Source organism: Hypanus sabinus, chromosome 1 (assembly GCF_030144855.1).
Source record: "Hypanus sabinus isolate sHypSab1 chromosome 1, sHypSab1.hap1, whole genome shotgun sequence".
In the NCBI taxonomy this organism is placed as follows: domain Eukaryota; kingdom Metazoa; phylum Chordata; class Chondrichthyes; order Myliobatiformes; family Dasyatidae; genus Hypanus; species Hypanus sabinus.
In genome coordinates this window covers 39,430,895-39,447,604 of record NC_082706.1, presented here as the reverse complement: position 1 = coordinate 39,447,604, position 16,710 = coordinate 39,430,895, and the positions used below count along the sequence as shown (strand labels likewise).

Here is a 16,710-nt window from a genome sequence, read left to right as displayed (position 1 = left end):
ATAAATATAGGACTAAAAGTGTTATACCTGAATATAGTAGAGGAACTTGTAGCACAGTTATAAATTGGCATGTATGATATTGTGGGCATGATTGAGTCGTGGCTGCAAGAAGAATACAGTACAGCTCAGAACGTAACATCAAAGGATACACGTTGTATCAAAAGAACAAGCATGTAAGCAGAGGAAGTGGGGTGCCTCCTTTGGTAAAAAATGAAATGAAATCATTAGAAATAAGTAACATAGGATCGGAAGGTGTAGAACTGGGGATGGAGCTAAGAAACTGCAAGGATAAAAAGGCCCTGATGAAGTTATAAACAGGCCTCTGAACAGTAGCAAAAGATGTGGCTGAGACATAGAAAATACACGTCAAAAGGGTAATGTTATGATAGTCATGGGGGATTTCAATATGCAGGTAGATTGGGAAAATCAGGTTGGTGCTGGATCCCAAGAGGGGGAATTTGTAGAATGCCTGTGAGATGGCTTTTTAGAGCAGCTCATGGTTGAGCCCACTAGGGGATCAGCTATTCTGGGTTAGGTGTTGCGCAATGAACCAGAATTGATTAGAGAGCTTAAGATAAAGGGACCCTTAGGGGCCGTGGATCATGATATGATAGAATTCACCCTGCACTTTGAGGAGGAGTAGCTAAAGGCAGATGAACCAGTATTACAGTGGAGTAAAAGGAATTACAGAGACATGTGAGAGGAGCTGGCCAAAACTGATTGGAATGAAACTGTAGCTGGGATAACAACAGGACAGCAATGGCTAGAGTTTCTTGCAGCAATTTAGAAGGCACAGGATAGATAAAGCCAAAGAAGAGTAAGTATTCTAATGGCAGGATGCCAAGAGAAGTCAAACCCAACATAAAAGCCAAAGTGAGGGCAGATAATAGATTAAAAATAAGAGGATTGGGAAGCATTTAAAAACCGACAGAGGGCATCAAATTCTTTAAAGACACTTCAGATATATAAAGTGTAAAAGCAAGTGGAAAATGATGCTGGACAGGTATTACATAGGGGCAAGGAAATGGTGGACCAACAGAATAAGTATTTTGCATCAGCCTTCATTGTAGAAGACACTAGCAGTATGCCAGAAGTTCGAAAATGTTATGGGGCAGAAGTGAGTGAAGCTGAAAGGTCTGAAGGTAGATAAATCACCCAGACCAGATGGTCTACATGCCAGGGTTCTGAAAGAGGTGGTTGAAAAGATTGTGGCGGTATTAGTAATGATCTTTAAAGAATCAATAGATACTGGCATAGTTCGAGAGGACTGGAAAATTGCAAATGTTACTCCACTCTTTAAGAGAGGAAAGAGGCAGAAGAAAAGAAATTATAAGCCAATTAGACTGACCTTAGTGGTTGGGAAGATTTTGCAGCTGATTGCTAAGAATTTGGTTTCAAGTTACTCGGCAGCACATGATAAAATATGTCAACATAAAAAGTCAACATAGTTACCTTTTGGGAAAATCTTTTGGGAAAATCTGTTGGAATTCTTTGAAGAAATAACAAGCAGGATAGTCATTGGAGAACTGGTGGATGTTGTATAGTTGGATTTTCAGAAGGCTTTTGACAAGATGCCAAACAAGGGGCTGTCAGTAAGTTAGGAGTCCATGGTATCATAGGAAAGTTATTAGCATGGCTAAAGCAATGATTGATTAGAAGGATGCAAAAAGTGTGAATAAAGGGAGCTTTTTCTGGCTGACTGCCAATGACTAGTAGTTTTCCAGAGGGGACTGGGACCACTTCTTTATATGTTATATACAAAGATTTGGATGACAGATTTGATGGCTTTGTGGCTAAGTTTGTGGACAGTACAAAGATTGGTAGAGAGGTCGTTAGTATTAAGGAAGTAGAGAAGCTACAAATGGACTTGGGCAGATTAGGAGAATGGACAAAGACATGGCAGATGGAATACAGTATCGGGACATGTATGGTCATGTACTTTTGTAGAAGAAATAAAAGAGCAGGTTATTTTCTAAATGGATAGAAATGCAAAAACCTAAGGTTCAAAGAGACTTGAGAGTCCTCATGCAGGATTTCCTAAAGGTTAATTTGCAGGATGAGTTGGTGGTGAGGAAAGCAAATGCAATGTTAGCATTCATTTTAAGAGAATGGGAGTATTTAAAAAAAAAGATATAATATGGGGCTTTTATAATGCACTGGTGAGGCCTCACTTGGAATACTGTGAGCAGTTTTAGGCCCTTTATCTTAGAAAGGATATGCTGACATTGGAGAGAGTTCAAAGGAATTAATGAAAATGATTCCGGGATTGAAAGGCTTATCATATGAGGAGCATTTGATAGCTTTGACTCCCTACTCACAGATATTCAGAAGAATGAGGGGGGATCTTACTGAAACCTATTGAACGTTGAAATGCCTCAACAGAGTGGATGTGGAGAGGATGCTTCCTATGGTGGGGGAGTCTAAGACCAGAAGACACAGCCTCAGAATAGAGAGACATCCATTTAGAACAGAGAAGAGGAGAAATTTCTTTAGCGAGAGAATGGTGAATCTGTGGAATTCTTTGCCACAGGCCAAGTCATTGCATATGTTTAAGGCAGAGGTTGATAGATTCTTGGTTAGTCGTCATGAGTGGATACGGGGAGAAAGCAGCAAGATTGAGGCCTGGAGGGAAATGGATCAGCCATGTGAAATAGTGAAGCTAACTCGATGGGCCAAATAGCCTACTTCTGCTCCTATATTTAATGGTCTTATGTTGGTGAGGTTAAGTTTGGATGTTATGTGCGGTTCTGGTCAGGAAAGATATCAATAAAAGTGAAAGAGTGCAGAGGTCACAGAGGACTGGAGAGTAGTTAATGGTGTTCTATTATTCAGGAAGGGAACTAGGAATAATCCTGGAAATGATAGACTGGTGAGTCTCACGTCAGTGGTAGAGAAGCTTCTGAAAAGGTTTCCTAGACATAGAATTTATGATCATTTGTTAAGCCATGGCCTAATTAGGGAGAGCTTTGTGTGGAGCAAGACTTATCTAATTAATTTGAAATGAATTTTTTGACAAGGTGACAAGGGTGATTGATGAGATAAAGCTGTGATGTTGTCTTACGGATTTTAGTAAGGTGTTTCACTAGGTCCCAGAAGATTAACATGCATGGGATTGATGGGATTTGGATTCAGAACTGGCTTGCCCATTGAAGACAAAGAAGGTAGTCGAAAGGACTTATTCTTTTTAGAGGGATGTGATTAGTGGAGTTCTGCCGGAATCTGTGCTGAGACCTCCACTATTTGGGTTGTATATAAATGACCTGAATGGAAGTGTAGATGGATGGGTTCGTAAGTTTGCAATTGGTACAAAGATTGGTGGTGTTATAGATAGCGTAGACGTCTGGCAAAGTATACAATGGGATATAAATTGGTCGGAGATTTGGGTGGAGAAATGGCAGATGGAGTTAAACCCAGCCAAATGTGAAGTGCTGCACCTTTATAGGTCAACAGTATACTGTTAAGGGCAAGACCCTTAATCGAGGTACTAAGCTCAAAAATCGGGAAGTTATGTTGCAGCCTTTTAGGCCACATCTGGAGTATTGCATATAGTTCTGGTTGCCCCATTATAAGAAGGTTGTCAAGGCTTTGAAGGGGATGCAGAAGAGGTTTACCAGAGTTCTGCCTAGATTAGAGGGCATGAGCTATAACAAGAGTTTAGACAAACTTGGGTTGTTTTCTGAGGAGCAGCAGAGGCTGATAGGAATTTATAAGATTATCAGGGGTATAAATAGAGTAGAGAACTAGTATCTTTTCCCCAGGGTTGAAATGTCTAAAACCAGAGGGCATGCATTTCAGTTAAGGGAGGGTAATTTTAAAGGAGATGTGAGGGGTAAATTTTATTACACAGAGAGTGGTGGGTGCCTGGGGTGGTGATAGAGGCAAATACATTAGAGACTTTTAAGTGATGTTTAGATAGGCACATGAATAGAAGGATATGGACATTGTGTAGGCAGAAGAGATTAGTTTAGTTGGTCATTTGATTACTAATTTAATTGAACTGGCAGAACATTGTGAGCCAAAGGGCCTGCTGGTCCTCTTCTGTCCTTTTCTATGTTCTAAACCAAACTACGTGACAACAAAACCCGAGGGAATGTGAAGAGCTGTTCCCTACACCACAGCCTCACTGCATCGTAGACAGGGAGATCAGGGTGTGGAAGAGTTAAAGTGGCAGTGGACAGGAAGCTAATTGTTGACTCCATGGACAGAATGTGGTGGCCACCCAATCCATATTGGATTTTCCCGAAGTACAGAAGACCGTTTTATGATCATTAGATGTAGTGGACCTCCGGTGGAGGTGCCGGAAAATCTCTGCTTCCATCCACGTGCAGGGATGGTGGGAAGAGAATCAGTGAAAGGTCTAAGGACGTGTATCTCCTGCCACGAGAAAAGGGTGACTAGCTGTGAAAGAGCGGAGAAGGCAATGGCAAAGTGAACACTCCTTCAGAATGCTGAGAGGGAGGAGAAGGTCCGTATGGTGTGGAAGAGGAAGGAAAAAGGCCCATCTGGTGGGGAAGAGAAGGGAGAAGCAGAAAAGGGAAGGGGAAAGGAAAGAGGAAAGGGAAGGGAAAAGGAAGGGGTAAGGGAAGTGGAAAACAGATGGGGAAAGAGCAGGGGGAAAGGGGAAAAGGGAAGGGGAAGGGAAGAGGAAAGGGAAGGGGAAAAAAGAAGGGGGGAATAGGAAAGAGGAAAGGAAAGTGGGAAAGGAAGGGGGAAGGTCCACCAAGTGGGGAGAGATCAAAGATCTTTCAGTTTTGATGAACAGAAATTGTGAAGGAAGATTTGCTCAGTATAGAAGTCAATAGGGTGGAGGTGAGGAACAGGAAGTTCTACCCTTACCCTGCCTAGAAGGAGTAGGGGGCAAAAGCAGAGGTGTAGAAAGTAGAAAATAGGAATCCAAAAGCTTTATCATTAATGGGAGAGGGCAAGCCAGGGTTAAAGGAGCCATCTGTGTGGAAAGCCACAATAAAGGCAGTGGAGTTGGGATTATTGGGAAGAAGAAATGGAGGTGGGCTGAGAGGAAGTATAGTCCATATCACTGGGACCCTGAAGTGGGCATAGGTTACCAACTCCAGAGATGGAGACATAAGGATCTGTAAAGAATGGGAAAAATTGGGAACTGTGCGGTAAGGTGCAGGGAGCGACACCAATGTAACCTCCTAAAGAGCTGAGGAAGGGGTCCAAATAGAGCTGAAACAAAGACCATCCTCACATCCCACGGAGACAGAAGTGGTCCGGGACTATGCACGTGCCCTGTGGAGACACCATTGATATGGAGGAGGTTGAGTGGAGCTGATGGTTTAACCAGGTGAGTGAGTGTGTGGTGGTGGGGAACCATCCAAGGAGGATGTGGAGGTCTCTCCCAACATGGAGTGGAGGGAATGTGAACCCATGGTGAAGGCAAAAAAAGCAGAATTGAGGAACTGGCAGCTGAACGGATGGTGGACAGAGAGGTATCATGGACGTAAGTGGGAACGGACAGGACCAAGCTGAGAGAGGGAGCAGTGGAGGAAGGAAGGAATGGATCAGAGGGGTTAAGAGCAGAGTGAAATGGTGGATTTTCCCCCAAACAATCCTGTCTGTTAATCTTGGGCAGGAGGGAAAAATGGGCTGTGTGGGGTCCAGGAGCTGTGAAGGAATGATTTCCCCATCCCCTGAGGAAATGAGGCTGAGGTTGGGGTGTGACGCAAGGGTTTGATGTCCGTTGGCTGCTATGTGCTAGGCCACAACAGCATCATCCAATCATCGACTGGTCAGATGGTGAGACCGGGATCCAGAGCAACATTTGGATGGGGCTGATGTGAAGATTGCTGATGTCACGTTGGAAGGGGAAGAATGATCCAGAGGGGATCAAAGGGGCATATTAGCATTGATATTGGTTTGTTATTGTCACATGTACCCAAGGTACAGTGAAAAGCTTGTCTTGCATACTGTTCATACAGATCAAATCATTACACAGTGCATTGAACTGGAATAAGGTGAAACAATAACAATGCATAATAAAGTGAAAAAGCTACCAAAAAAGTGCAGTGGTGGTAAATGATAAAGTGCACGTTCAAGACAAGGTAAATGGTGAAGTCCATCTTATGGTACAAGAGGACCATTTAGGAATATGATAAAAGTAGGATAGAAGCCTGGTGGTATATGCTCTCAGGCTTTGGTACCTTCCATCCGATGGGAGAGGGCGGAAGAGTGAATGTCCAGGGTAGGTGGGGACTTTGAGAAGTCCAGGTGGATGGAGACTTCTAGAGATGGACTGAAGGACCTGCAGTCTGGGGTGAGAAATGGTTATGGAGGATGGGGTGTAAGGGGAACGCAAGTGTCACAATCAGACGGCCAGTGGTATAGTGGCATCCACACCTGACTTCAAGGCCAGTGGTTCTGGGCTCAAATCCAGCCGGCTCCTTGCATGCTTTCCATCCGTGCTGGGTTGAGCATCCAACTAGCAATTTGGCCACGTAAAACAAACAGACAAGTGCTAAATAAAACAGCAAGGTTGCCGCCCGACAGAGGAACAGCGAACTACTGTCACACTGGACTGAGGATTCACTGAGGTGGGAAGGCGGTGGGCTGAGTACAAATCAATTGGGATTAGAGAGGAAAGATCATGGGGAGGGAAAGATGGGATCACAGGGAAGGAGATGGGGCAGAAGGTTATATAGGAGAACTGGAATTTGAGATTGCGATCAATTCTGCTGCGAGGTTAACCTGTTCTGTCTCTCTCTACTGAGAACTGCTGGAAACATCCAACGTTCTCCTTTAAGTGTTAAGAATTATGACAGGCATAGATAAATGGACAGTAACAGTATTTTCCCCAGGGTGGGAGAGTATAAAACTTGATTAAGGGTGAGAGGGGTAGGATTTCAAAAGGACATGAGGGCAAGTGTTTCGAACAGGGTGGTGAATGTATAGAATGAGCTGCCAGAGGAAGTGGGTGAGGCAGGTACAATATTATCTTTAAGAAGCACTTGGAGGAGGTACATACAGAAAGGGGGAGCCAAGGAGGAGGTACATACAGAAAGGGGGGGCCAAACACATGAAATTGGGACTAGCTGGGTGGGCACCGTGGTTGGTACGGACTGGTTGGAAGGAAGGCCTGTATCCATGCTGTGCTGCTCTGTGACTCCATGACTTTCCTGCACTAAACATTAATTATTTCTCTGCCTGGAGATGTTGCCTGACTGACTGAGTACCGTGGTTAAAGGGCATTGACCAAAATCAGCACTGATTAAAGTGAGTGACAAGAAAGATGATTGATCACAAATGCCATCAATCATATGGGCTATGGATTGCAAGGTCATCGAGAGAAGTAACAAGGCAAAAAGGGTAAATAAAACAATCTGCTGGAGGAACTCAGCGGGTTGAGCAAGGTCGGTTCCAAGAAAGAAAAGGTCGGTGTTTCAGGTCAAGACACCACATTGGGCCTGAGGGGAGATGGCTGGTATAAAGAGGTGAGGTAGCGGCTGGAAGGTGACAGGTGAAACCAGGTAAGGAAACCCCTTTTCTCTCTCCTTCTGCCACCCCCCACCCCCAGTTTCCTTCCTCTCCCCCACCCAGTTCCTCCTGCCCATCCACAATCCCTACTTGATCTCTTCCAAACCAGATCCAACAACCCCAACTCTCTGTTTATCTTGTTCCAGGTGTTACCTTCTTTACTAATTAGAATTCTGGTATCTACCACCTCTTGTCTCCACTTACCAGTTTCCAGCCTCTGTCACTATCTGTAACCCACAATTATTTGCCCCACCAGCACCCTGGCTCCATCTGCCCCCTTTTGCACCTGTCTCTATTGATCACCCACCACTGCCCTGACTTCACCCCTCCCCTTCCCCCACACAGCTCCATCTGTCCATCAACTCTCTCCTCCTATAGTTCCACCCTTCCTCCTGCCAGACCCTTCCACAACCATCCACATCACCTTTCTATACTGGCTGTCTGCCCTCCACATGCTCAGTCCTAACGCAGGGTCTCCAACCAAAATGGCTACTATCCCCTCTTCCTCCATTCATGACTCACTGAGTTCCACCTGCAGATTGGTTTTGCTTCCAGATTCCAACATTTGCAGTCCCTTGTGTCTCAGTGTTCAGAGGGTCATTGATAGAAGATCAATGCTGGGAGGGTCATTGATAGATCAATATTCATTGGATAGCTGATAGAAGATTAATGTTGCAAGGGTCATTGGTAGAAGATCAGGGGGTCAAAGATGGAGGGTCGATGATAGAAGATCAATGTTCAGTGGACCACTGACAGAAGATCAGAGATTCATTGATAGAAGTATCAATGTATAAAAAATCATTGATTGATCAGTATTTGAAAGGTCAGTGACTCATGGCATGATGATTTAAGGGTGACGGGAAGTGGCTCACTGATAAAGGGCCACATAAGTATGGCACACTTGTAAAGGAATCCCTGCCTTGCACCAGTCTCTCCCACTCAAAGCCACACCTTCACTATACCCAACTCCCTCAGCCCAGACCTTGGCATTCCCGGACGCCCCCGCATGTACCTCTTTCTCCCCGCAGATGTGACTGACAAAGGACCCCGATGCCGGGCTGGAGGAAGGGCCCAGGATGGCTGCCACACCTTTGGGCAGAATTTGACACACTGCAGAGGAAGAGCACAGTAAGATTGGTTGTGTGGTAGTGGTGATGATGGTGGAAGGCGGGGGTGTGGAAGGTTCAGGTGATGTAAGTCAGGGCGGAGGGTGACATCACTGCGGAGAAGGTGGATACAGTCATGGCCAAGTAGGGATTTAGTGGAATAGGGTAGAACTGTGAGCACCTTTTCAGTGTCAACAGCCAACGCTGATGACACTAACTGTGACATCCTGTTAGGTCCTGTGACCTGTTGCCCTGCAAACCCTGACAGCACAGCTCAAAGACAATCATAGCTCTGTGCTGGCTCCAGGTTGTTTAATGCCATCAGTCCCACTTCACACAATCCAGCAAGTCATTTCAGCCCTCTAGTGTCTCTCCAGCTCGCTAAACTTCCAGATCTCCTTAACATGTTGGAGGCCATCAAGACCAAGTCACCCCACAGAGAAGTCCCATTCTCCTTCCCAGCCCTAATTTTCCCTGTAACCTATTCTCCCACATTCCCACCAACTTCCTTCTGATTGTCCTACTCATCAACATGGGGTATGGGGGGGGTTACAATTTACAGCTACCAATTAACCCACTGATCCACGCACCTTTGGGATAAGGGGGGAAGCCCAGTCGGTCACAGGGAAAACATGCAAATGCCACATGAAGAGTGCCGGAAGTTGGGAACAAACTCAGGTCTCGGGGGGTGGGGGTGGGGGCTGCTGTGGGGCAACAGCTCTACCCCCTAAACTAACCGTGTTGCCCTCGCCCTGAGGGGAAAGAGTTCCAGACCGGCATCACTCAGCATGATGTGGTGTGTTAAAACAATACAGGGAGTACAACATTGGCTGATTATGGTATGGTTCGGTCACAAATCTAGTAACAACACAGACGGACTGCTTCTGAGGATTGAGGGGATCGTGCACAGAAGTGGTGTGGAGGTAGAATACCAGCCCTGCTGGTGACAAAGGAGGAAGTGGGTGGAAGAGAAAGAGAAGGGGCAAAGGAGGAGAGAGAGGAAAGAGCAGGTAAGGTGGGTGGAGGAAAGACGGAGGGACTTTAGGTGGAAGAGAGAGGAGACCATGGAGAGCAAGTTGAAGACGGGGTAAAATGAGGAGGGAGAAAGGGAACAGAAAGGTGAGAGGGGTACAAAATGAGGGAGAGGGGAGAGTGACGTGAGAAGTGAGAGGAGTGAGGGGAATTTGGAAGGGGTGAGAGGGAGAGAGGGGAGGTAAGAGGGGCGAGGGTGGAGAAACATAGGAGAGGAGGGGAAGGAGAGGGAAGAGAGTGCAGTTAGAAGGTAGGAAAAGGAGGTAGAGGGAAGGAAGAGAGGAGGAGGAGGACAGAGAGAAGAAGCATGAGAGGAAAGGGAGAAGGTAATCAGAAAGAGGACAGGGAGGAAAAGAGGAGAGGGAGTGAAAAGAGGAGGAAAAGGTAAGGGAGAGGTAAAAGGAGAAGAGGAAAAAGATACAGAGAAGAACAGATGTAGATGGAGGAGAGACACAAGACAGGAGAGAGCAAGTCAGAAAAATGGAGAAAGAGAGTAATAAGAGAGATGAAGATGGGGAAAGATGGAGAGAGGGAATGGTGGACTGATGCAGATGGGGAGTGAAGGAGAAATGAAAGGGGACACAGAAAGGTAACAAGATATGGAGGTATAATAAAAAGCCAGGCAGAGAAAGGAATACAGAGAGAAAGGAGTAACAAATTTGGTCTCCCATAACCTCCTTGACGTTATTAGTCAGACAGGATTGACCCAAATCTTCCCCCCCCCACCCGGTTACCTGTCACTCTTCTCAGCCCTACAACCCAAGATCTCTGCTTTTCCTAATGTGACCTCTTTGCCCACATACAGTGAGTCTGCAGATTCATCCTGGGCTCTCCCACTCCATACCTGAGTGTGCCTTCTCTCCTCTAGTGGAAGGAATCCCAAGTCCTGACACTTAGCCTGGCCTGGACGGGCAGCACTCTCTGCTTGTTGCCATTCCACGCATTCACGATCTGAATGGTATGGGTAAAAGACAATGGGAAACTGCCGCGGGAGAACACCCACCCAACGTAGAAAATGGAATGTTGGAATGGACGGGATGAGAAGAAAGGATCCTGTTGGACTTTGAGGACATCTGGCACGCAGAAATCCAGAGGTGGTGCGGGGGGATTGGAGGAATGGGCAGCAGACTCCTAGAGATGGCAGGGGGGTGGCGGGGTGCAGGGACCCAGAGATAGTGGAGAGGGGCAGACACGTACTCATGTCCGTCGTCTCGTACTGGCTGTCTTGCTGTAGCTCGAAGATGTCGACCTCGACGCGAGCCCGCGCGGGCACCTCGATGATGCTGTTGATCTGCTCACGGGCCAGAGCCAGGGCCAGGCGTTCCCCTCGGCCACACGTGGTGTGGTCATCCAGGATTGAGGCTGCAACACACAACGTCCCTCAGTGGCTTGGCCACTCACAAGGGAGTGGGAGAAGGGTGCAGGGAGGAGGGGGTGGTGGTGTGAATGGGACAGAGGAGGAAGTAGTCAGTGAAGGGGAGGGCGAAGAGTGATGAGTGAAGGTTAGAAGGAGAGAGGAGGGAGTGGTGAGTGAGGGGAATGGAGGAGGGGCAGTGAGTGAAGGAGATGGAGGAAGGATGGGGAAGGGATGTATGGGGGAGGTAGCAAGATGCAGTGAGTGAGGGAGTGACGTGTCAGGAGGAGGAGGGGGAGGGGATTGATGTGTGAGGGATAGAGAGGAGGGTATTGATGTGTGAGGGGAGGAGGGGATTGATGTCTGAGGGGAATGAGGGGATTGATGTGTGAGGGGGAGGGAGGAGGGGTTTGATTTGTGAGGGGGAGGGAGGGGAGGTTGAACAGGGAGGGGGGATTAATGTGTGATGGCGAGGTAGGACGGTACCGTGAGTGAGGGAGTGGTGTGCGAGGAGGGTGGAGGGGCAGTGAGTGAGGGGGAGAAAGGTATGGGTGATGAGTGAGAGAGAGAGAGGAGGAGCAATGAGTGAGGGGAAGGGTGAGGGCAGAGGGCGAGAGTGACTGAGGGGTGTTTCAGGGATTTAGAGTGAGTACGGAGAGTGAAGTGGGATTTACGCGACAGTGTTCAGTCGTATTGTTAGCAACTGCAGGTGTCAATGGGTTCTCTGACAGCTGGTATTTCAGGGAATTATTACAGAGTGATGGGGTATTGTGTAGTCACTGACTGAGGCGGTGTTTCAGGGAGTTACTAGTGAATGACCATGTTTATGTGGGGTTAATTAACGGACACAGTATTATTAGTGAGGGACTCCAGGAAGTTATTAGCAAGTGACAATTAGTACGTGGGATTCATTCAAATAGGCAGTATTTCAGTCGTGTTGTTAGTGATGATATTATGTGAGGCGAATTGACTGAGGCAGAGTTTCAGAGAGTTTTTTTAGTAAGTGACAATGTATTTGCAGCATTAATCAAAATAGGCAGTATTTAGGTCATGTTATTAGGAAGTGATGCTGTACCTGTGGTTTTAAGAAACAGAGGCAGTGTTTCAAGGAGTTATTAATGAGTGTCCATACTTATGTGAAATTAATTGACCGAGACAGTTTTGGGAGCGTTGTTACTGAGTGATAATGTATCTGCGGGTTCAATGACCGTGGCGGTGTTTCAGGAAGTTATTAATGTCTGATGATATTCATGTGAGGTTAATTGACCAAGTTGGTGTTTTAGGAGTTATTAGTGAACGACAATATATCTGTGGAATTAATCGACCGAGACGCTGCTTTGGGAACGTCATTCACGGATGTGAGTTATCCCGCGTGCCCCGTCACTGTCGACTGAGCTCACTGACCCATGCGCAGTGTGGAGAACAGCTGTCGGCTCCGTCTGGTGAACATTAGCAACAGAAGCAGCATGGCTGGCAGCAGCTGCATCTTCGTCCGCTCCTCATGGAAAAGGTTTGGTTCACAGTCCCACGACACCCACCTGCAAGAACACGAGACCTGGCACTTCACTGGCACAGCAGCACTCTGTGCAAAATGTGAACAGACAAGTTCCATGCTGGCATGTTGTCAGAGATGGTACCCTGCGAAAACCTGGACAAATAAACACCCCCCGTCAATTGTTTGTTACTGTCACATGTACTGAGGTACAGTCAAAAGCTTAGCTTGCATACTGTTCATACAGATCAGACCAAAGATGCATACATCAAGATGGTCTTCATGGACTACAGCTCAGCACTCGATACCATCATCCCATCAAAACTAATCAATAAGCTCCAAGACCTTGGCCTCTATGCCTCCTTGTGCAATTGGATTGTGGGTTACCTCACTTGTAGACCCCAGTCAGTTTGGATTGGCAACAACAGCTCCTCCATGATCTTCATCAGCTTAGGTGTACCATAAAGCTGTGTGCTTAACCCCCTGCTCTACTGGCTTTACACCTATGACAGTGTGGCTTATCACAGCTTCAATTCCATATTCGGGTTTGTTGATGACACCACAGTTGTGATGAATCAGCATATGGGAGATTAAAAATCTGGCTGTGATAACAACCTCTCACTCAATTTCAGCAAGACCAAGGAACTGATTATAGACTTCAGGAGAGGGAAACCAGAGGTCCAAGGGCCAGTCCTCACAGGAGGAACAGAGGTACAGAGGGTTAGCAGCTTTAAATTCTTGCGTGTTACTATTTCAGATGAGCCGTCATGTGCCCAGTACGTAAGTGCAATTGCAAAGAAAGCACAGCAGCGCCTCTACTTCCTTAGGAGTTTATGGAGATTCGGCATGACATGTAAACTTCAACAAACTTCTATAAATGTGAAGTGGAAAGTTTATTGACTGGTGCAGCCTGGTATGGAAGCACCAATGCCTTTGAACATAAAATCCTACAAAAAGTAGGAGATTTGGCCCAGTACATCATGGCTAAAGCCCCCTCAATCATTGAGCACATCTATGAAACACTGTCGTAGGAAATCAGCATCTGTCATCAGCGATCCCCTCCACGCAGGTTATGCTCTCTTCTAGCTGCTGCCATCAGGTGGCGGGTACAGGTCGACTATATTGAATCCAGTAATCAGCAATCCGGTTCCACAACTGGTTCATACATAATTTTCACCAGCCTAATTTCAAATTTTGAGCGTCACCACACCAACCCATCACCACTTTTTTGATGTCCCTATTAGCAGAATCAGCTGTTGCTATGTTCTATAAAGAAGCAAGTCATTCCTCCATGTTATTCTGTATTTATTTTAATAACCTGTGTTTATCTACCCCAGTCATGTCTTCATTGACGAAGGAAGTGCTTCTCATAAAGTACAAACACCATACGTTATCTATACAAGATCATGTGGAAAAAACTTGACAGCGGTGTGTCTGTGAAAAGCATATGCAACTTGTATAACATTGGCTTCCACAGTTTATGATATAAAGAAACAAAGAGAAAAGCTGGTCTAGTTCTTTGCTGATAGCAAATCAAAAAATAAAAAGATGTGCATAAGGAAAGTAATGAAAGATGGAGGATGTTCACAACTAGATAAAGCAGTTTAAACACCGCATCAGCGAAGGTGTAGAACTGTCAGGAGAGATGCTGAAGGAACAAGCAAAATTATTTCATGTAGAGTTAGGACTGGATGATCAGTGTGATTACAGTGAAGGGTGGCTTCAGCATTTCAAGCAGAAAAATGACAAAGTTTCATGCAGTGTGTGGTGAGAAACAGTCAGTAGACAAGAAAGCAGCTGCTGAGTTTATTGATGAGTTAGTTTCTAATGAAAAATTAAGTCCCAAGCAGTGCTACAATGTGGATGAAACCGCTTTACATTGGCATTGTACTCCGAGATGAAGATTGACCACAGAGAAAGCAGAATCTCCAACAGGTTATAAAGCACCAAGAGACCATGTCACTGTGTTGGGCTGCTCTAATGCTGCAGGAATCCATTGGCAAAAGTTTATGTCCCAGAGCTTTCAAAGGTATGAAGCAGTTTCCAGTAATATACAGTGCCAACAAAACAAGGATGGATTACAATTGACGTTACATTGGAATGGTTTGAATATGACTTTGTTCCAGAAGCGAGAGCACACTGTGACTCTGTTGGTCTGGACAAAAATTGTAAGATAATGCTGATTTTAGATAACTGCTCTGCACATCCAAAAGCAGAACTCTTGAGAAAGAATAATGTTTACGATATCTACCTGCCACCTAACTGTACGCTATTAATTCAACCCCTAGACAATGGTACATTACGTTCTTTGAAGATTAAATATTGCTCCATTTATGAAGTGGCTAATGATTGTAGTTGATCCTGGCAGACCAGTGCATTAATTTGTGAAAGAATTGCTTTTCATTTGTCATTTCTTTTTTCTTTATTATTTAGGGATGAGGTGATCATAAGACATGAGCAGAAATAGGCCATTTGGCCCATCAAGTCTGCTCCACCATTCAATTACGGCTGATCCTTTTTCTCCTCCAATAAGACACAGGAGCAGAATTAGGCCATTATCAAGCGGGTTAGAGGTTTTATTTATTTAATCCTAACCCAACCACCTATGATTTGGCAAAATCACTAATCTGGCACTGCACAGGTCCCAATCAATCTGGATTTGTGGTGGTTACCCTGTACAAGACCCTCAGGACTTGCACCACCAGGCTTAGGAACAGTTACTACCCCTCATCATCAGGCTCTTGAACATACAGGGATAACTACACTCAACTTCACTTGCACCATTGTTGCAAGTGTCAATGAAATCATTGAAATGTTCCCACAACCAATGATTTCACTTTCAAGGGCTCTTTATCGCATGCTCTCACCATATATTGCGATTTACCGTAGGGTATTTATATTTGCGTTTGCAGTTTGTCATCTTCTCCGCTCTTGTTGATCTTTCATTGTTCCTGATATAATTACTATTCTATAAATTTGTTAAGTATGCCCACAAGAAAATGAATCTCAGGGTGATATATGGTGACATATATGTACTTTGGTAACGAACTTACTTTGAACTTTGAATCATTAGACCGTATATTAAGGCAAACAATGTAAAAGAATAACAATTAAGAATTAAGTGCAAAAGCTACCGGATAATTGCAGTGCTGGTTAATAACTAAGTGCAGTTTCATAATGAGTTAGACAGTGAGGTCAATGGTCCAGCTTATCATGCAATAGTTCTGTTAAAGAGTCTTATAACAGTGGGGTAGAAGCTGTCCTTGAGCCTGGTGGCATGTGCTTTCAGGCACTGTATCTTCTGCCCTATGGGAGAGGGGTGAAGACAGAATGTCTCGCACTAAATCTGCCAAAAATTAAATACAGTGAATCAGAGTCAGAGGTTATTGCTGAACAGTTTCTAGCTAGCATCAGTCATGTGCACTTGTGTGGGTGTTACACTCCAGGTGCTTTGAGTGAACAGTTTTTATATAGTGTCAGTGACATGTGTTTGTCTTCAAACAACACCGATTTTTATCACCGATAGTTGGCGAGAAATAAGCAGTAAGACAATTCAGAACTGTTTTCCTCACTGCAGTTTCAAGCAATCAGGCTTGGAGATGCCAAAACTGACCAGGAGTAAAAACGAAACAATTTCACTATTGATCAAATTAGAAACTACAAAGCATTTGAAGATATTGACCATCATCTTGAATGTTACAATGATAACAAAGGTTTAAAGGGTGCAGTCATTAAAAGTATTGTATGAAGGCAGTCCGAAGTATGCACTAGGTAGCCTGCACTGATTTTGTTCATTTATAATCAATCAAAAGAACATGGCAGTGTTTGCTGGATGAATTCCTCTATTGATAACTATTAGAAAATGATACACATTTTCATAGTACTGAGTAGTATTAGTAGTATTCTAATTTGTATTTCATTTAAGTAAATTTGTTACTGTTAAGCAGTAGTCTGTCTTTTTCTATACTATTATTTAACTATTTCCATGAAAGTTTGGCTAACTGAGGCAGCTGTTTAATTGAGTCATAATATACTGCTCCTGACGTGTCCCAATTAACTGTAATCCCAGTACATCTTTAAAGGAAAACTAGATTACTTGAGACGTTTATTAGATTCATAGCATCATACTACATGGAAACAGGCCCTTTAGCCCACTGCGCCCATGCCAGCCCTGAGTACTATCAGTGCATCCATTAAGTATCATCACCATTCAGAAGTAGACGTGCTGGACTTCA

At 45.0% G+C, this 16,710-nt stretch overlaps 1 protein-coding gene across 12 annotated transcripts in view; it reads right to left on the bottom strand.

Annotated features, from left to right (window-relative positions):
- The window catches only part of LOC132393150 (glutamate receptor ionotropic, kainate 5-like), a 227,151-nt gene that overhangs the window by 43,607 nt on the left and 166,834 nt on the right, over nt 1-16,710 (bottom strand). For 9 of the 12 annotated variants that reach the window (XM_059968039.1, XM_059968050.1, XM_059968092.1 and 6 more), the window contains 3 exons: nt 12,388-12,631; nt 10,827-10,991; nt 10,474-10,580 (listed from right to left, as the gene is read on the bottom strand). In XM_059968039.1, coding sequence (XP_059824022.1) covers nt 10,474-10,580; nt 10,827-10,991; nt 12,388-12,595 — 480 coding nt within the window. In that variant the 5' untranslated portion in view covers nt 12,596-12,631. Of the gene's footprint in view, nt 1-8,503; nt 8,602-10,473; nt 10,581-10,826; nt 10,992-12,387; nt 12,632-16,710 lie in introns of all 12 variants that reach the window. The other 3 variants (XM_059968120.1, XM_059968123.1, XM_059968111.1) reach the window with 2 other exon arrangements.